Consider the following 21,447-nt stretch of genomic DNA (forward strand, 5'->3'; position numbering starts at 1 on the left):
TCCCGCCCATGTGCTCTGCTGTGAGTGCTGGCAGGTGAGCTTACTAGTCAGATCACCCCACACTGACTTCCCTCTTTCATATTTGATCAGAGGATTTTGATTGCCAGGAAGAGAACGCTGAGGCCAGCTGTGAGGGGTTGCTGTCAGGGTGCCGGGGGAGGGCGTCCCAGAGGCAGAATGGAGATGAAGGCTCCGAGGCCTGTGGGTAGAGGAGCATGGTGGCAGCTTCTCCTGCTTCTCAGGGAACTCTCCAGTGAGCTCTGGTCCCTGAGCTCTGCCCACTCAACAGCTGTACTCAGCCCCACTTCTGCAGGCCTTTCAGTCTCAGCGTCTTCCCCCACATCAACATGGGGAGGAAGGCATTGGCCCAACACATTCCTGCTCAAGCTACCCTTTTTGCTCTAATCCGTATCCTATCAGACAAGATAGTTGCTGTGGCCAGACAAAGCCATTTACCTGCAAAGCAGAGCTGGGTTAGTTTAGAAGGGAATTTGTGTCTCTTGCTCACTAGGCATTGAACCACAGAATTGAGTATGTTTATATAGCCAATGAGGTAGGGAGCTCTCTGTCACTGGGAGCATTCAAGCAGAGGCGGTATACAATAGTGGGGATACTGTGGCTCCGAAACTGGAAGAAGTGGCTGTGGTCTGTTACTGTGTATCCAGTTATGCCCCACATTGTTAGCGCAGAAGGAGGGGTAGGGGATACAGTCTATGCCCAAAACTGAGACAGCCACTTGGCCTCCAAAAGCTTTGAACCTGAGACCTCTGTCTTGTTAGCACAGAGCCACAGTCGACTGAGCTAATAAGCAGTTCCGTGGCAGCCGTTTCTCCATCAAATGCATATGCTGTTTCCTGACTTCTTAACGCAGCGTGCTATTTATACCAGTAGATCCATTCATTCTTAATGAACCATGGTTGTGGATTGTAAAATGTTTTATTTTCAGACAGGATTGCTCACTGCCCAGAGCCAGCTGTTGCTATGCCGCCTTCCTTCTCTCTCTGTTCCTGAGAAATAAGCATTTTGGAGCTCTCTTAGAGGGTGCAGCCACCCTCTCCGAGCCCCCAGCCCACCCCACAGTGCTCCCCAGCAGACTCAGTTTGTCATTTCTGACACGCTGGTCTGGATGTGGGTCATGCATTCCCCTCAGCCTCTGGAGCCTCTGGGAGTGTGTATTATGTGCCAGGGGGCCAGGCTGGCTGAGGTGTGGAGGAGGCAGGGCAGAGCAGGGGGCCTCCGTATTGGGGGTGGGTACCACCTGTCCCTGGATGGTCGAACATTTGCTGGTGTTTCAGGTCACAAACTGGTGAGCAGCAGTGACTCAGTTTGGCTCACTGCTTAAATTCACTGGTGACTTTTAAAACATGAAGAGTTCTCATTAAAAAGAATATGAAGTCCTGGCTTCTCTTTTGAAAATCAGAAGAAGGTCTGCCAGTACTGCCCTCCCTGGAAAACATGGTAAGCTAAGGAGCATCTCACATGGGGCTGGCATTCTCTGGTTTACCCTCTTATCTCCAAACTTTGATCACCACCCTTGCGAGTTACTAAAAAGAAAGTGAGCCAATTCCACATCTCCATGAAAAGGAAGAGAACAGATAGACGTTAGACCACAGGGTCACTTATTACAGGGAAAGGTCCCTGTGTCCGTGAAGGAGTCTGCCTTACTGACCCTTCCCCTGCCATATCTGCCTGTCCTTCCTCCTGATCCTGACCCCAAGCTCCTGCCCAGTGTGCCTCTGTGTCCTCTGAGGAAGGTGACCCACCTCTATCACCTTCAGGGCCTCACTAGTAAGGGGTGAGTGGGTCAGCCCTCATAGAGCTTGTATTTTTTCATGGGAGGACCCTGGGTAGGAAACCTTAGTCATTAGAAGTGCTTCTTCCTCTCTGAGTAGAATGGGATTCAGAGGCAGGGACAGAGAATCAGTTCTCTTCCTGCTTTCATATCTTACAGTTCCAAGTCCAAGGAATGAGGCTTTCTGGAGGAACTTGGGGGCAGGTGAGAAAGCAGCCCAGGGTCCTATACTGAGGCTGCCTCTACTGGAAAGAGCAGCCCCATTTCAGCACTGGCCATGCCCTACACACACCTACACACACACACATACACACACACACGATGCACACACATACAGTCCTGACGTACCAGTGTACCAGGGAAACCCCATCGACCCACCCAGCACCCCACCCTGTCGCCCACACTGTGCTGGTGCTGAGCTGTCTAAGTGCTTAAGAGCCAGCAGGTCTTCCTTTCAAAGTCCTGTCCCCAGGATCGTCCCTTACACTTAATCGTGATCACCTTCTCTCTTTTCATTTTACTGCCTGCCCCAGCATGGGTTCTAGAGTCCTGGGGAGCTGAAAGTACCTGGGATTGTTTTTATATAAAGATGATAGACACCACCAAATACACATACAGAGAGACGCAGGCTCCAGAAAGGACTGTTCAGAGAAGGAGGGGGAGGCTGACTGTCTTGGCACGGTCTGCGAGGGCTGTGTCCAGTGTACACCCTGGCAGCACTGGCTCTGGTCTTCATGATGGAGGTCTGCTATTTGGGTCCCAAAAATAAACCAAAAAAGCCACAGCTAAACATTCCTTGGGGGACCCCACCAGTCCTTGGGGGACTGAAAGCCACCCATCCGTCTAGAGACTGGAGAAGGGGTGGACACCGTGCTGAGCTGCCCATGCCCACTGTGGGCCCTTCTGGGACAAACGCCAGCAGTCAGTTGTCAGGATGTTCGCTTGGCCACCATCTTTCCAGGCTCGCCTGAGGGCCACGGTACCGTTTTGGTCTTTGAGTTGACAGAGGCAGTGCAGGCCTCAGCACTGAGTGGCCACCGTGGTTATGGTTACGCGTTGCAGACTGTGCATCCCTTATGTCAACCCCCAACAACCTGTGATATGGGGTACTAATATTGTTGTTTTTTACATAAGAGGAAACCAAGACACAGAGAGATCCAGTAACTTGAACTATAATCTAGGCATGGGCAGAAAGAAAAGTAATTCCAGCATTCAGGAAATACTCTTCCCCTAAATCTCAGCAGAGAAGCCCGGCCATATCCTGTGCGACTGTGTTTCGAAAGAGAAACCTGTGCATGCTGATTTGGCTTGACCTTCAGGTTAAGGCAACTCAGCCCAACATGGGGGGCATTCGGGGGTGGAGGTAGGCAAGGTGAATGGAGGGGCAGCCAGAGAACAGAATCCTGAATGTCAGTAAGCCGCGTCGCCCACTGCTGTGCCCATCCCTGCCCCCAGCAGCTCTTCTGCCTGTCCTGGGCGTCCTCCCTGGCTTGGAGATTGATTTCCCAAGAGTAGAAAGCCCTCATTAGCCACACCAGGGAGGTCAGGGGCATGGTTGTCGCTTCTAATTTGCCCAAATTCAGTGACAACCTCAACTGATTGGTTGATTCCAGCTGCAAGGTGAGGTCTTAGGGCTCCTTGCCCCTGTCTGAGCTGAAATAAGAAAGAAGGCTCCCCTCCCAGGCCCCAGCCAGCCTCTAGCTCCAGCTCAGCCGATGCACACGGAGTTCCCGTATGTGCCAGGCCTGTGCTGGGCCCTGCCTTGTGCAGCACAGCACACCTCTCCTGCCGCTCACCTGTCTTGCCATGTGAACTGCAACTTCATTCCACCCACTCTAGATTCCACAGCCTTTGGGGACCTGTGTGAAGTGAATAGATCTGGGCCCGCCTGCCCTCTCTGACTCCAATAAAGCCCTCCGAGATAACAGTGCTGGCTTTGCTCAGCTCAGGAGCTCTTTCCCAGGGCCCCGTCCACCCCCCAGTGAAGCCTGGACTCGCAGATGGGGCTGGCTTCCTACTGCTGGTCCATGAGGAACAACAGTGGAGACTGGGGGAGATGGTGCCAGTGCTCGCCACACAAGGAGGAGTGGCCTCCCGTGCCTCCATGGGCCCTGCAGAGGTTTCTGGGATTCCAGCCCTGGTGAGGGAGCCTAAGGGACAAACCCAAAGGCCAAGAAAGCTGGATCCTGAGGGCATGTGTCAGAGAGGTCAGAGCAAGAGAAGCCAAGATCCAGAGACAGATGGACAGAGATGCAGAGAGGGGAGAATGGAGAGCGAGAGAAAACAGAAAGCAGAAAGAAGAACCAAGACAAACCTAAGAACTTAGAACACGTGGAGACGCAAAGACACAGAAGAGAGGGAAAGAGGAGCAGAGGCAGAAACATTCTTTTTAACATCAGGGAGAGGCACAAAGAAACAAAGTAAAAGAAAGACAAAAGCAGGAGACAGAAGAGAGAAAGAGCTGAGGGCAGGGAGCAAATGAAAGCACATACGGATCCCATCAAAAGAGTAGGCAGGAGATACGCACTCATTTTGTTTGATCTCTGCCTTAAATCAGAAGCAATAATCTGTCAGAGAGGAGCAGTACTGAGCACACACAAGCGGGGTCAGCCTCTTTCCCTTGAGGACCTGAGCCTGGAGCCTTTCTCTTGAGCCAGCAGGGCTGTCCTGGCCCTGAAGAAGCCTACTGCCTGGACTATGCCCTTCCTGTTCTCTCTGGGGTGCCTGGCACACCCCAGCCCCAGCATTTCTATTTGTCTATCATGCCTATCTTAAATTCTACCTCTTCCAGGAAGCCCTCCCTGACTTCTCACCCCAACACTCCCAGGCTCCCCTTCATAGTATCATGTTTCTTTGGAGGAAGCTGTTCTTATCTTCCAGCTCCCATTCTATCTAGAGCTCCTCAAGCAAGGGCAGGAACACAGGATTTCAATGCTGGTGACCACATCACTATTGATTTAAGGATTCGTCTTCATTATCCGGTGCCTCCTGTCTGTCTGTGAGCCTGAAGGAGAGAGTTAATTAAAATCAATGGTGTATGAATAAACAAGCATAGGAAACACTCCACTCCCCAAATCTCAATTCCCAGCCTGGTCTCAGGTAGCAGCCTGGAAGGGAAACAAGAAAGCTCCCCAGGAAGGCGCCACACCCTCACCCAGCCCTCTGAGGTGGTATTCTGACTGTCTGTCACCTGAGGTCATGAGGCTCAGGGTGGTGGGCACCTGGCAAGCCAGGGGACAGAGGCCCACCCACATCTCCTGAGTTCAGGGTCTGGGAAGGAGGGGGATGGGCTCTGAGCCTCTCTAAACTGATCCCTATGAGGACAGGCTATCCTTAATACTGGTCAAGGCCCTGACTCTCCAGGGGCCATGGAGGTAGTTCCCAAAACAAAGGAAGAACCTGTTCTTCCAGCAAAGCCTCTGGTTTGGAAGAAGAGCCCGCCTGAGCAGTGCACTCCCCCCCACCCCCAGGGCCCACTCATCCTGTGTCCATGGCAACTGGCCTCTGACAGCCCCTCCTCCATTAGTCTGTCCCTGGCTCAGGCTGAGGCCACCGGCAGCCTGCCTCATCCCGCTTGAGTGTCCTTGGGGGTGGGGATGGTGGGGAGGCTGTGAGGAGGCTCCCGCTCCATGGAAAAGCCCAGCCTTCTGGAGACACTGCTGGCTCACCGCTGTCTGACCGACCGCCCTGCAGTCCTGCTTCTGTGTACAGAGCAGTTTCCTCTCCTGGGGAGCTTTCTTCAGAACGCAGTCAACTAGTATTGACTGATGCCTGGAGCAGCCTCTCCACAGGAACCATTTGGATGGGTTCCTGGGGGATGAATCGGATTCTGATTTTCACAAACTTTACAGACATACAGCTGCTTAAACTTGCAGCGCCTTTTATCCTACTTGATCTTATTTTGGTGGTAGTTATTGTTGTCTCCATTTCACAGTTGAGAAGATTGAGGTTTAGAGAAGTAAAGATGTTTGCTTAGGAGCCTCCATGGCAGAACCAGAATTCAGCCCTAATGTTGGTATTAAAATGTTCATAGAAATCTTGCTTTCCCACATCTAGACCCCTGCTTCTGACAGGAAGAGGACCCACAGAACCCAGAAAGAGCATGTTGAGGCAGAGTGAACCAGCCTGCCGGGAGGGAAGGATTTTTGAGGGAGCAGAGCTGTTAAGTTGAGGCAGGCCTGTGGGGTGCCCTGCACGCTGGGTAAGGAGAAAAGAACAGGGATCCCAGAGTTAGGTAAGTCTGGGCTCAAATCCAGCTCAGCCTCCAAACAGCGTCTGAAGGCAGCTTGTACCCTCAACGTGCCATGAAGCACAACTTGGGAATCTCAGCTCCCCTGCAAAGGTGAGTCCTTCCCGATGAGGCTGGCCTGGACACTGAACATGCTGACCCCAGAGGCCGCCCTGTGTTGGGCAGAGTGGGCTGAGAGTGCAGCACACTCCCCTCAAACAAACAGTGCTCATGTTTCAAGAACCTACCATGTGCCAGATACACCTCTGTTATCTGATACGCCCCACAGCAACTCAAGAAGGGACCCATCCTGCGCCCATTTCTTAGGTGAGCCCAAGGAGAGCAAAGAGGAGAAGAGACTGGCCCCACCCAAGTCGCACAGCTGAGAAGCAGCAGCCAGGGCACAATCAGCCTGTCTGACTCGGGCCAGTGCCTCTTCATCAGCCCACACCTCCATCCTGTTGCCTCCAAAGAGCGCTGGACTTGGGGCTCCAGGCCCAACCTATGTGCAGGTAGGGCAGCCCCCCTCATCCCAGTAGGGACGGCTCTGCAGCTCTTTCACAGCCGTGCCAGCCTGGTGGGCTGCGTAAGGCAAATGGGGGATTCTGTGCATTCCACGAGGCCTATCTTTCCTTTACATTAAAATTTTTTCTTTTTGTTTTTAGTATGCAAAATTTTCCACCATCTGCTTTGCCTTGGCAGAATGTTTGCTGAAAATATCTCTCTTCCTCTCTAATTCCCATCATTTCTGGGGCTTTGGGAGCTTCCAAGCAGAGCAGCAGCAGCTCACCAGTGCCTCCCAAGTTCTCAGGCTGCCGGCTGTCCTTGTGCTGGGCAGGCAGATGTCGGTAGCCCAAAAGCCACATCTCCCCTGCTCTTAGTCAGAGAGGGTCATTCGGGACTCTCCACTGATGGGACAAAGCTGGCCTAAAAGTGACTCTTAAAATTCAGATCTGGAGGGCTGTCCAGGCTGGCCTCTGTGTGTGTGTGATAAAACCCTGGGTGGTGCCTGGGGTCACAGAGAGGTGCTGGCAGAGCAGAGTCTGGAAGCAGGTCCCCCAAATCCCAGTGTACGGCTGTGAGGTGAATGGCCCCATCCTGCCTATCCTCTGGACCATCTCAGGCCAGGTGTGTCCACAGAACAACAGCTGCCACACGTGTTCTTTGCAGCAGTAAAGACTTTCCAAAAGGGAAGACTTCCCCCCACCTTCATGTACCAAAACTCTTGAGTTTCCATGGTGACAGTCAAATTGCAAATCCATCCAAGAGTGAGCCAGGGGAGGGGGAAAAAAAAAAGCTGGCCTATCCCCAGAGAAGTAGGCATGGCTGATGCTTGGGCTCTCCACTGCTGATGGTGAGCAGAGTGGGGCAGCCCTTCTGGGGCATGATGGGAAAATCTCTGGGATGCCAGGTTCCCAAGTGAGTGGTCCAGGGGCTCAGGCATTTGGTGGAGAGGGGGGCCGCCTCTTCCTCCCTGCCTCGTGGCAGAGCCCAGCTGAATCCATTTAGTGACACCTCCTTCTTGAGAGGCTATTGGGACAGCCTTCTCCCTGGTGTTTTCCCATCTTCAATCGGAAAAATCAGGCGTGGGCAGAATACAAGCGCTCATCGCTGAGCCAAGCTAGACTCAGCCTTTTGGGAATTAGAGGGGAGCATCAGCCTTCAGACACACTGAGTGTTTTGTTGAGGATGGAAGAGAAAGGGCCAAAAGATTTATGAGCCTAAAAGCTTTGTTAATAGACCTGGAAGATTTATGATCCCAGCTGCTATTCAGGGAGAAAGGTGGCAACAGCAATCGAATGGCAAATTAGCCAAGGTTTGGGTTTTATGGTGACATTTGGAGGGGGAGGAGGAAGAAGAACTTCTTCCCTTGCTGCCGGAGGAAGCTCGGAATATTTGGGTAAACGGCGTTCCCATTGGGCTGTGTCCAGGGATGTTCTTAGCGGTGTTTCTCTGTGTTTATCTCCCACCAACAGTGAGTGCCGAGGATGGCCCGGACACCGCCCATCCCTCTGGCTTGCTGCTTTTTCAGCGGGGTTTATTACAGTGGATCAGAAATGGGACTTGGGTTTGTGTCACAAGGTCCTCTAAGCCGAGGCCTAACTGCAGCTTGAAATGCCAGACACTGAGCAAAGATGCTTAAGCCAAGAGAGACATATCCAGGAGTGAATCCACCCTGTCAGCCAGCTCTTTCTCTGCTCTGTGATGCCTTTGTAAGCTCACTTGTCAGCGGGGGCTGTCTCTGTGGGAGGGCTATGACACTTTGGGGTCTGTAAAAGGAGACAACAGACCAAATAGCTATAACTGTGGAGAGGGGGTTATTTTTCTAAACCATGTGCAACATGGGCCCCACGAGTGAACAAGGCAAGATGGGCACCTGGCCCGCACCTCCTGGGTTGATTTTCTGGACAGAACATTCCACTCACAACTAAACTCTTCTCCCAGTGAGCACAGCACAGTCTTCCTGCAGTTTTAGCCCACTGCTCCCAGCCACCACTGTGGCAATGTATGACAGATGACAGACAGAGAGTAGGTGAAGAAATGGGCTCAAACAGCTTGCCCCTCCGCATAAACCAAGTCCTGGGGCATCCGTTCCCATCATCTCCTTTTGAGCTCTCAGTATTTGGGAGACTTTGGCATCCAGCCATTTGTACCAAGGGTCCAGGCATTCCTCTACATCATGGAACCCCAGCCCGGCCCCCGCCATTACATAGATCCTGCATAGCAAGAAGGGGGAAGAAACAAATGTTTCAGGTCAGGAAGACTGAATCGATTATTTCTGCCAGAGAGATGGGGAAGCCAGCGTGGAGATCAGTCACTGCACTCTCCACAGGGATTTCCCGCTGCTTAACTCAGGAAGGATGTCCCTAGTCCCCCCTGCTGGAGAGGGGGAGCCAGAAGCCGCCTTGATTCTTTTGCAGTTGCCCTAAGGGAGATCTGGAGAGCTGCTGGCTGCCTCCTGCCCACTCCCACTCCCTTTGTCTGGGGACCCATGGGGTTGGTATTTAGTCAGTGAGTGAGTCAAAGATACATAAGTGCTTGTAAACCTGATGCCCATGAGGTCCAGGCTTAGTGAATTCGTGATCAGAGAAATTCAATCCAGAACCTGAAAAGAAATTGCAAAATAAGCCAGGTCTTTACTTGCATTTCTCAAATACTATAAAGGGGCATGTGTAGCCTCTCTCAGTCCCCATCTCCTTTTAATTCTACCTCACAAAAATCCTAAAGTCTAACACAGAACTCTTCCTTGAGGGCAGGGGAGGGAGAGAAAGTGGCAGAAAAGGTAAATCATTGAGCAGACAGAGGGGAAAGCTGGGAGCAATGGAATTAGCATCACTCTTGCCCCACCCATGTGGAGGGGGTATGTAGGAGAAGCAAACCAACCTCATTCCTGATGTGATTCAGCCCCTGCCCTTAAGGAGCCCGGTGGTCTGCTGGGGGAGACACACAAAGTGCTGTCATAGCAGAAGGCACAGGGCCACTCAGCCAGCCTGGCAGGAGCTATGGGGCGTGGGAGCTTCCTGGGGGACATGGTGTCTGAACTGAGCCAGGAGAGAGCAATGGGCAGGGCATTCAAGACAGAGGGCAGCCAGTCACTGCAGGAGATGATGACCAGCAATTTGTCAGGAGCTCCAAGCATTCTGCGGCTGCAGGAGCCTGGGGTAGGAAAACAGTATGTGCAGGATGAGGTGGAAGTAGGCAAAGGGCAGATGCTCAGGCTTGACCCTGTAGGTTGTGGGGAACCTCTCTCTCTCTCTCTCTCTCTCTCTCTCGCTCTCTCTCTCTCTCTCTCTCTCTCTCTCTCTCTCTCTCTCTCTCTCGCTCTCTCTCTCTCTCAGCCCAGTTAGTCATTTGAGCATCACAAAGTACCTACTGTGTGCCAACCACCTGCTATGGAAGCATAGGCTTCAGACTCTCTTTGAGCTGAAGTGGTTAGCCTGTGGTTGTTTAGTTAGACCTGTGACCTGTGACTCCCTTAACTGACACAGGCTGAAGGCCTGAAGAATTTCCAGAAGGTTCCAGCTCTAGGTAGAAGCTCCATGGCATAGATTCTGCCATTTCCCCCTCTTCTATACCCACAGTGACTTCCCAACTGACCAGGTTCTTCTCCTGCTGGGCTTTTATGCAGTGTCAGTACTGTTCCCAGTACCCTGCTCCAAAGGGTGGGGTGGGACAGATGAAACCTATTAGCCATCCTATAGATTGATTTTCTTTCCAATCTCCTCTCCCACCAAATGGAGCCCTATGGCACTGAGGTGTTTGGCAGATTGAGTAAGCTCATGCTCGCTGGGCGCCTGGCAGAAAGCATTCAGCGGCTCCTAACCTCCCTCCATAACAGTATTTTGATTCCCTGGTAAGACACACTGACTCCTACCCCATCCGCTGACTGAGTCACTGTGAGAACTGGTTACTGTGATCCCCAGCCTTTCCATGCAGTTGTACTTGTTATTCTAATTACATCATTTAATTAAATGTTCCGTAAGTTGATGAAAAGAGTCAGAAAAGACACAGTTATTTCATTAAAACCAAGACTTTGGAAAGTCTCTCTGGAAGAAGCCACTTGCTTAAAAAAGCTATTGAATTAGGTGTGGGCAGGACAACTGTAAAAAAAAAAAAAAAACAGGAGAAAGAAATGGAAAAATAGAGAAGGTTGTGCACTCATCTTCCTTTGCCAGTGTCTTTAAGCTCTGCTCTAATTTAAAGAAACAGAACCTGGGAATCACAGACAACGCAGTGTGGCTGTAGTTTATACATGAAAAGCCGTGTGGGCCCAATCTCAAAGAAGCACCCAAGCCCCACATCAAAGGATTGGCGAATGGATGCACATTTCTATGCTTAAAATTAAAATAGAATGTTTAGCATATGAATATATCCTGTATTATGACTCCCACTGTTGATCAACCAGCCAAATATGGTCCCATTTAGTCCAGAAAAGAGGATTTCTACCACGGTGGGCGTGCACTGCGAGAGCTCCCTCTCCTCCGCTCTCCTGGGATTCCATCAGCCTGGCTCCCTCTCTGCATTCATGAGGCCCCGTGGGAGGGTCTGCCGGCTTGGGGCCCTTGTTCTTCCAGTGGAATCAGGATGGTTAGGACACTGGCTGTGGGGCCAACCTGCTAGGGTTAGAATCCCTGCCTCTCCCCCCGCCCCGCCCCCAGCTATCTTGGACAAGGCCTCAGTTTCCTCACCTGTAAAATGGGGACAGTAGGTCTTGCAGGCTTCTTCTGAAGCGTCCAAATTGGTGTGTGTGCAGCCATCCCTAAGGGTCATTGAGGGCCGGAATCCCCGACTGCCGAGCACTGCCCTGCGTCTCTACAGTCTGGTGCAAACCTCTGAGCAAGGCACTTGTACCAAAGGGGACAGTCAGAGGGAAGGGGTGACATGTGGAGATGACTGATAAGGAGGTTGGGGGGACCCTCCCTGCTGGTCATGCTGAGCCCAAGTCCCAGCATCCTAACACCAGGATTCACCTCTTTGATGACAGAAAGGAGTGTTCCCTGCTCCCCGGGCCATTGTTGCCGGTGTCCAAATACAAGAGCAAGCTGAGGTTCTATGATACTTTGTTCTGAACTAGAGGGAGGCCTGCCCTGGCCCCTCTTTTTGAGATGCCAGCAGGAGGTAGCCAGTAGGGATAACCTCCCATGCTGGTATCTGTCTTTTCCAGTGGTTTCCAGTGACAGTGACAGCGACTCAGATCTCAGCTCCTCCAGCCTGGAGGTCTTGCCCACTGGTGCCAGGGACCTGAAAGGTGACAAACCCTGCAGTGAATCAGGTAAGTGCAGGAAGTACACTTGAGGCCCCAAGTACAGAGCCTTTGTTGCTTCCTTGGACCACCACTCCCCAGTGGGTGTCTCTGGAGCTGTTCAAGATCAGGGAGGAGAAGTAGGCCTGGGGCTGGGACAACTGGGAGCTACAGTCTTAGCATCACTGAAGGGCAAGGTGGAAAGAAGCTCTAGGTGTTTGAGGCAGAGGAGGGCAAGGGAACAGGTCTTACAGCCTCCCTGCACCTCCACTGCACCCTGACCCCACCCCAGCTTACTGTCAGCATTCCCCAGATGAGCTCCTTCATAAACGATGAGAGCTGTGGAAATCAGATGCAGAGTCCTTGGACCAGCTCAGCTCTGCCGTGCAGCTACAGTGGGATCGCAAATAATCCCCCCAGGGTTATTTTTCCTTCTGTTTAACACAAATAGGATGGAGGTGGTCTGAAAGGTCCTTCTGAATTTAACATCTGCACTCACCTCTGTGACCCTAAAAGAGGGTTTAACTAGAGCCTTGAGGCTGGTACAGAGGCGATCTGGGGGACATGATTGCCATTCCTTTAAACTCATGAGGGGCCTTCCTGGACAAAGGAGCGTCTTCCCCAGTGTTACTCTGGGGGTTAGAGCTGCAATATTAGGAAGATATTTCAGGGAGACTGATTATCATGCATAAGAAAGCTTTGTAATAAATGCTCCAGACAGGAATGAAATGCCTCAGGGTGCTTTCCTGGGGCCAAGGCTAGATCATCTCCTGCCAGAGCTGATGTGGAAGGAATTCCTGCTAGAATTGTCTAAGTCAGAGCTGGCAAGTGCCTGGTACCTGAACTCCCTCTGCTACACCTGTACCTGTGACAGATATCACTAGGCAATCTCCATACTCCTTCCCACAGATCAGCTGTGCCCTCAGAATCCGCCTCAGTGCAGTTTCCTAGTGGGTAGTACTGATAGGCAGGGAGGATATAAGCAATGACCACTGTGCCCAGACTGGGTGATCTTGGGACCCTTCGGCCTGAAGATTCTATCTTAGAAAAGCGAAAGGAGGGGCCTCCCTGGTGGTGCAGGTGATTGAGTGCCGCACTATGAGGCTGTCTGCAGCCTCCGCAGCGCGGGTTCAATCCCGGCTGGCTGGCGAGAATCCCACATGGTGAGGCGGACCTTTCCTGTCTCGCCCACTGCTCTCCTCAGCAGTGTGTTTCATCAGTCTGCCTGTTCTGCTCCCCACTCTGTCTCTGGTGAATCCTCTCACCCTCCCACGCATCTGGCCTATACCCAGCACTTGTATAAATAAAAAATAAATCTTTAAAAAAAAAAAAAGAAAAATGGAAGGAAATGTACCCGCTAGCCTTGGTTTCCAGGGCAGATTTCACATTCCTCCCCTGCTCCCCACCACCATAGTGCATGTCCTCTCCCTCCATACCGTTCTTCAGCTGTGAGCAGGTGGGCATAGAAGACAGAAGATGGATGCAGCGTCACATCTATACTCTCAGTCAGATGATACCATGTTGGAGTGAAGAATCTTAGTAAAGGCAGCAATTAATTGGGTTAACTGAGACACGTATCCTTCATCCCTACACCCACCTCATTCTCTGAAGTCAGGACAAATGTCATCATTACCAATTGTCATGTCAGTGACTTGACTTGATCTGAGGGCCCATTCGATTGGCTTTATATATTTGGCCTTAGGGTGACGGCATGCTAGGACGTGACAGCCACAAGCAGGTGGGGATGGTATGCCCAGCATCAGGGTTGGGGCAGACACTTCCATAGATGCCCATCACAATTCCAAATGACAAGATGGGAAATCAGCTCCTTGTCGAGCTGAGATCATCTCTGTCTCAGGCTCCGAGCGTTGGCACTGAGATGTTCAGGCCCACACTTGGTCTCTTGCAGGTGGCAACATGGAGTCCCCCAAGATGGGGCTCACCCGCCCACCCAGCCACCTCTCAGGAAGCCAGAGCAGCCTGGCCAGCGAGACAGGGACAGGAACAGGCCCTGCAGACCCCCAGGGGGGCACCCTCCTCCAGCGGGACTCCAAGGGTACTGGTGAGTACCGAGCTACTCCTTCAACCCCACTCACCTCCCTTCCCTCTTCTGTTCCCCTCCCGCAGGGCCCTCCTTTCTCACTCAGTCCTCCAAAGCTGGAGAGTCTTCAGTTCTCCGTGTTTACTGAGGGTTGTGCCAGGCACTGGCTCCCAGTCTTCCCAAGCAGCCCCCAGTTAGTTTTGGATAAGGAAGCACCCTTGCTGGACGGTCCCACAAGGACCTGCCTACCCCGCCATCTCTTCCATTTTGTTCCCAAAGATCAAGCTGTCACCAGAAGGATTTTCATCACTGTTCACCCCATAGTGGTCTTTTTTCTCTCTCCCCCAAAGGCAAAAGGCACACCTGGGCAAGTCCCCGCTGACATGGTCTCCAGATGTCCCCTCTGCCTGATCTGGGTAGAGACCTGTTTGGTGCATCTAGCAGGCTTTCCAGTGGAGGAGTTTGAGAGAGAGAGAAAGCAAGCTGGAACCAGGCCCTTCCCAACTCCTTCCTGACCGGACCTGGCCAGCCCTGTGGACGTGACCTCTGACTCAACAAACCAGTGTTTGGGGGGCTGAGACAGCATCCCCCCACCAGTGCCTTTCTACACCCCTTCTTTCCTGGGATCCCTGCCCCCCTCCCCCAGCCGTTTCATTCAACCATCACCTTTATTTATTGTTCCCCACTCCATCCCCACCCTCTGTCTACCACATTTCTAAGTGTAAGTTTGCGTGTTTTATAGGATAGCCTGGAAGGGCCTTCAGATTTTTCTTGTGGGGCCTTCCCACGTGCACTGTGACCTCAGAGGGCAGCAAGCAAGACTTTCTCCACATTTGTATTAATGGGTGCAGAAATGTGCCCCTGAGCCATGCCCTTCAGAGCTGACCTTGGCCCCTTGATCTGAGTAGTGACGTCCTCCCTCTACTGTCTCGTTAGGTTTCTTCGGTCCCTGGGACTTGCTCAGCCTACCCTCTCCTCCCCTTGTGTAGCTGGGAAGGGTTCGGATGAATACTGTGAGCACTCGTGCAAGAGCAGCCTGCAGCTGAGTCCTGTGGGCACGGGGCTCCCCTCGGCCGTTAATTCACTTCTCTTCAGTAGGTTTGGTTGGGCATGAAAAACACTTTATTCAAAGTACGGGCCAATGGTTCTGGGGAAACCCTTCCCTGAAGAGAGAGAACATGCGTGTTGGTGTCCACATCCTCCCTGCCCCCGCTGCACACTCACCAGACCCCATGCCCGAAGGGCTTGCCTCTCTGCACGCTCTCAGGCCTGCACCATTAACTCTTTTGCCCTTGCTCCTGGCAGACATAAAAAAACTCAATGTTTCCCTGTGAGAAGTTATGCTTCAAAATAAAAACAATAAAGATTAGAATTTGCATTGAGCCAGTGAGTTGATCAAAAGACCAAAATCACTTACATTTCTGTGCTGCATTAATAAGAAACAGATGGAAAAAATGTGGCACATTAATGTGCTGGAATACTTCCTCTGCCACTGTAAAAGGAATGAGCCACATCTATGTGTGTTGAAATTGCTCACCAACCTAACGTTGAGCAAAAAATAAAAAAAGAGGCCATTTATGTTTAAAGAGATATTCAAGCATACATGCAAGTAATCACACTGCGTTTTTACAAATTCGTATGTACATATGTAAAAGGATTTTTCAAATGGATGAGGACTCCCGGTTAGAGATGACAGACTGATCACATTCAGATTTCCTTTGACCCCCATCCAAAACCCCACCAAAATGACATATGGGAATGAAAATGGCAGAAACCACAAAGACAAAAAGGACTGGAGAAGAGGTGGCAATGGGTAAGAGAGATCTGAAAACTTTGGAAGATGCAAGTATAGAACTTGCTCCCCCACTCCCCAGAATGTCTGCAAGGAAGGAAGTCCACCACGAACTAGACCATTTGCTCTACAGACTCCCCCAAATAGCTTACTCCCCGCCAGATATTCACTACGGTAGAAATACAGGCTAGGTCTGAAAATAGTGTTGGCTGAAAGAAGTTATTAGATCCCCTAAGTCCCTACTCCCAGCCTACATGTGGACTGCCCTTCCCTACCCTGACCCTGGTAGGAGACAGGCTTATTGCTGATAAAGGCTGAGCTAGAAAGATTTTGGATTAGGGAACCTGAGCTCAGGCAAAGACAGGTGAGGGATGGTTAATGGGGAAATCCTCATCCCCCCTCCCCTGCTAACACCTGAGGCTATTCCACTCACCCCCAAAGCAGGACATTGTTGAATTTCTCTGGGAAACTGACCAAAGAGATCGATAGATACTGACTGACATGGCCATTCCTCCATCTCTCGGCCATCGCCATGGCACCAGCTGGCAGCCCAGCCTGAATGTGCAGAGCTTCCTATCGGCTCTGCTGTGCTGCATTCAGAATGGGAACAGGGCACCAGCATTTGACCAAAACCAACAACCAAAAATACAGAGACTCCAAGAAAGAGATCAGAAAGTGACCCTGTGACAATATTGCTCCCATGAAGCAGGGAAAGAACGTTTGTTTTTTTGTTTTTTTGTTTTTTTAAAGAGGCATGTATTATTTATTTATTTGTTTGTTTGTTTGTTTATACAAGCACTGGGTACAGTCAGAAGCGCGGGAGGGTGAGAGAATTCACCAGAGCCAGAGCGGGGAGCAGAGCAGGCAGAAGGACCGAGGTACACTGCTGAGGGGAGCAGCAGGCGGCAGGAGAGGTCTGCGCGCCATGCGGGACCCTCCTCCAGTGGCCAGGGAGCAGCTGGGGATTGAACCTGCGCTGCAGAGGCTGAGGGCAGCTTCGCAACCCAGCGCTCAACCGCTGCGCCACCAGGGAGGTCCAAAAGAACATTTGTTTTTTTAAGAAAGTATTAAAGCTCTTCAAAAGTAAAACTATAACAACAGAAATTTTAAAATGCATGAAAGGATGGAAGATTAATTGAGAAAAAAATCTCCCAGAAAGCAAAATACAAAAACAAAGAGGTATAAAAAGTAAGAAGGGAAAAAAATCAAGAAATTTCAACCACCAAATGATCAGATCAGTATACAGAAGGTCCAACTTCCAACTAACAAGGATTTCAAACTGAGAAACAGAAAATAGAGGAGAGGAAACTAGAAGAAATGATAGAAGAATATTTCCCAGGACTGAAGGAAATGAGCTTCCGTAGAGAAAAAACCCACCAAAAGCCGGGTGCAGGGACACGGAGCTCCACCATGTGTGGTGTGGGCCGCCAGAGCAGCTGCGCAGCAGAACCTGTAGTGAAGATGCACATCCCCACCCCACAGCAGTGCAGGACCCATCCCCCCAGTCTTCTAAAACAGATCTCACTCACCAGGTCTGGACCAGGGGTGTGTACATCTAACGAGCTCCCCAGATGACGCCAATGTGCTGCCAGAGAGACCCACTTGCTTGTAGGAACTCTTTTTTTTTTTTTTTTTAAGGATTTATTTTTATTTATTTATACAAGCACTGCTGGGTACAGTCAGAAGTGCGGGAGGTGAGAGAATTCACCAGAGCCAGAGCGGGAAGCACAACAGGCAGAAGCACCGAAGTACACTGCTGAGGGGAGCAGCGGGCAGCAGGAGAGGTCTGTGCGCCATGTGGGACCCTCCTCCGGTGGCCGGGGAGCAGCCGGGGATCGAACTGGCGCTGCAGAGGCTGCGGGCAGCTTCGCAACCCAGCGCTCAACTGCTGTGCCATTGGGGAGGCCCTAGAAACTCTTCTATGCAGGATCCAGGAGGCATGCACAATATGTTTAGGGCAGTACCTTTTTATTTTTTTTTTAAAAGATTTATTTATTTGTTTGTTTGTTTATACAAGCACTGGGTACAGTCAGAAGCGCGGGAGGGTGAGAGAATTCACCAGAGCCAGAGCGGAGAACAGAACAGGCAGAGTAACGAAATACACTGCTGAGGGGAGCAGCGGACAGCAGGAGAGGTCTGCGCGCCATGTGGGACCCTCGCCAGTGGCCGGGGATTGAACCGGCGCTGCAGAGGCTATGGGCAGCTTCGCAGCCCAGCGCTCAACCGCTGCACCACCAGGGAAGGCCCCGGCAGTACCTTTTTATTAGCTCAAAACTGGAAACAACCTAAATACCGTGAACAGAAGAATAGGTACATAAATTGTGAGGCTGTCATGTGTCACTTAATAATAATTCCATCAGAAGGACCTCATACACCACAGTGGGCCCAATAGGCCACCCCATGTACCTGGCTGTGTACTCGGCTCTACCGCTGAGTTTGTGTAATAACACTCGCTGGCATTCACAGAATGAGGAAATTTCCTAATGATACATTTCTTAGAATGTATCCCTGTTGTTAAACCACATGGGACTGTAATCAAACAATGAGTTGAATATTATATGGTGAAAATGAATGGCCGCACAGCCTAGGTGAGGCTTACAATGCTGAGCCAAGAACAGATGGCAGAAAAATACATTATAACACCATCTGCATGGAGATTTTTAAAACATGCAAAGATGTTATATATTAACATATATTTTATGCAGTGAAAGAAGAAAGAAATGCATAGGAAGGATCAACACATTCAGGATGCATCTTAAGAAGAGGCGTGCAATTAAAGAGGGCCTTCAACTTTATTACTTAAGCTCAGTAATGGATAGATAGATGAGCTCATAATTCTTACAATATCTCATTATAGTATTTTCAGAAGTCTGAAATATTTCAAAATAAAAAACTTAAGCTACTATATAGTATGCCTTCATGTTTATGAAATTTCAGGCACCAGGAGAAAGAAAAAAATCGTAAAACCTTCCAAAGGAAAAAATAAAGTTCATACACCAAACATCAGGGATTAAAATGGCATTGAAATTCTCAAAGCAGATTTCGAAGCCAGAACATAATGAAGAAGTAACTTCTGAATTCTGAAATGATTTCTGATCTAGATTTATATCCAGCCAGATCTCAATCTTGCTAGGATGAAGATATTTTCAGATATCCATGTGTGTGTGTTTTTTTTAATTTACCTCCCACACACTCTCAGGCAGCTACTAGAGGATGTGCTCCAACCAAACAAGGGAGAAAACAGGAAAGAGGATACAGGGGACACAATTGGAGATCCAACACTGGAAAGGGGCAAAGAGCATCCTCAGGATGATGGGTGCCGTGGCTATGCAGCTGGGCCAGACACCAAGGCCTCCAGTCCAGGCTGGAACGTGAGGACGGAAAAGACAGTCAAGCATCAGAAGCAGATGTGTGTAGGGGAGATTGTGTATATCATATTATTCTATATCATGATATATATATGTGTGTGTGTGTGTGTGACATAAAATTGAAGAATTGAGAAATAGAATCAGCATGAGATTTATCTTCAATGGTAAACGCCAACAGAAGTAGCTAGAAAGTTCTAAGGGTTGCCTAGAGAAGGACTTAAGGGGTTGGGGGAACCAAGGGATTGCTGCTCTGTGTATTAACTTAGGACAGCTGTCCTTTCTCAACTATATACTGCATTAGGTTTCTAACAATGACTTTTTTCCATGGAAAATGCATAACAAAATTAAGGCGTATAGAAATGACTTGATTAGCGCTAAACACCAGGTAACCCACATAATCCTGAAAGAGGCAGCAGGTAGAAAACGCATGATCTTTGGACACCTGGGATTTCAAAGCCCAGGTCCACCGCTAAGTACCAGATATTACGGGTGCTTCTGGATGCCTCATTTTTCTCATCTATAAAATGGAGATAACACCTCCTTCACAAGATTATTGTGAAAATTGAAAGCCGTAAAGTGCAAGTAAGACCCTGCCACTTTGCGCAGCACAACATCAGCCCCAGCTACCAGCTCTGACTCTTGTAGAATCCAGCTGTGACAGAGCCCAGGAGTTGTGCGGGTGACATAAGAACATGAGTGCAGTGGCTGCTTGGCCTGGGCCGCAGCACATACTCATGGTGTCCCACTGGGAGTCATGGTGCTCACCTCAAGTCATTCTCTGTCTGGTATTGACTGAGCAGCTGCTGGGTGTCTAGTAGGTGTGAGAGGCTGGTGTTCCGTGGCGGACAAAACAATTGTAGCCCTGCCCTCTGCCGCATCCAAATCATCCAGTAGGCTTGCTAAAGCCAAGATCACTGCTTGAGCAAAGGTCGGGCACAAGGGCTGAGCATGTCCATATTAAACTTTCCAGTGATGCTGATGTTTCCCTTTGGGAGACCACAGTTTGAGAATCACTGCTGTAATGAAGCCAGTTTACCTGCAGCTTCTTGAGCTGACATCCCTAGACTGGCTCAGGCAGGGGAGCAACGTGCTGGTAAGGAGGACAGGCTAGCTGGGGTGAGGCCAAGGGAATAAACCTCAGCTTCCAGGTGACTCCTCTGGACCAAGTCCTGCCGCCATGTCCCACCTCAGCACAGATGTTTTCCTCCCAGCTGTTTTCAGCCCTCGAGAAAAGAGCATCCATAGGCCCAGCAGGTGAGAACCATTCTACCCACAAAGCAGGAAGGGGTGGGGGGAGTTTCATCTTTTCCAAATGAGAAAATGCCCACTTTCTGGCATTGCACTTGAGGTTCCCAAAGGCTGGCAGTCTGTTCCTGCCCGTTCCTGCCTCTCCTGTGAACTGTCTCCGTGTTTCTGCCCGAGTGCAGGTGCAGTCAGCCATGGAGAGGGAGGCTGCCCATCAAGGACTCCAGGCAGCTCTCCTTGCTTCCTGCCACCCGCCTCCTCACATGGCTTTGTTTGCTGACAACAAACAGAACCCTTGATTCCACTGATGGGCCAGGGCTAGGAAGAGAGGAAGCATTTTGCTGTGTAATAACCAACACAGCCACCATTTTTTGAGTATGCACCTGCTATGATCTTTAGGGATCCTCACCCACCTATCAGACAGACACTTCTATTGTTCCCATTTTACAGAAGAGGAAACTGAGGCCCAGAAAGGTCAAAAGAACCAGCATGTGAATGCAGGCAGGGCCAGCAGATGCTGAAGACCCTGCCCGGTGCAGGCCAGGGGATTCTGAATGTGGAAGGAAACAGGCGCAGGCAGCACAGATGGAAACTTCTAGATGAATAAGGTAAAGTCAACCCCTTGTCCACTGCTAGTGTAACTAATGAAAATAAAGCCCAGGTACTGCAGAGGGACTTTGCCTCCCTGTTGGGCACCGACTTGTGCCCATGGCCCAGTGTGAAAACGCCGGGTGTCTCAGGAATCCTTCTCAAAGGGTGGGTTCAAGGGAGCAGGTGTCTTTCCAGGTCATGTGTGGGCAGGAGTAGGGGTGATTGGGCTTGGAGGGTTTCCCGGAGATTCCATCAATCAAGTCACCTCTTGGGATCTTCCAAACCATGGTGGTGGAAGCTTGTCCCCAAACTCCAGGAGGGGAACTGCAATTCTACATCCCCCCAGGCCTCTCCTGGCCCCCTGCAAAAGCCTTATCTTCCGTACCACCTGCCTTTCTTTTTTTCATTATGATAACATGTGCATAATCTAAATTGACCCTCTGAACCATTCCTAAGTGTACAGTTCACACTGTTGTGTAGCCATCACCACCATCTGTCTCCAGAACTCATCTTAAGATTTATTTATGCATACAAGAGCTGGGGTGTAGGCCAGAGGTGCGGGGGTTGGGGGTGGTGGTGAGAGGATTCACTAGAGACACAGTGGGGAGCAGACCAGGCAGATTTGCTGAAATACACTGCTGAGGGGA

General features: G+C 50.6%; 1 protein-coding gene across 1 annotated transcript in view; it reads left to right on the top strand.

Annotated features, from left to right (window-relative positions):
• RPH3AL (rabphilin 3A like (without C2 domains)) overlaps positions 1-13,952 on the top strand; it is a gene marked incomplete at its 3' end in the record, with an annotated part of 80,319 nt that extends 66,367 nt beyond the window's left edge. Inside the window, exons 6-8 of the mRNA XM_084237855.1 lie at positions 11,686-11,793; positions 13,673-13,825; positions 13,891-13,952. Of these exons, the coding sequence (XP_084093981.1) occupies positions 11,686-11,793; positions 13,673-13,825; positions 13,891-13,952 (323 nt within the window). The remainder of the gene's footprint in view (positions 1-11,685; positions 11,794-13,672; positions 13,826-13,890) is intronic.
• Between the last annotated feature and the right edge of the window lie 7,495 nt (positions 13,953-21,447).

Source organism: Talpa europaea, assembly GCF_964194135.1.
Source record: "Talpa europaea genome assembly, chromosome: 7".
Classification (NCBI taxonomy): Eukaryota; Metazoa; Chordata; class Mammalia; order Eulipotyphla; family Talpidae; genus Talpa; species Talpa europaea.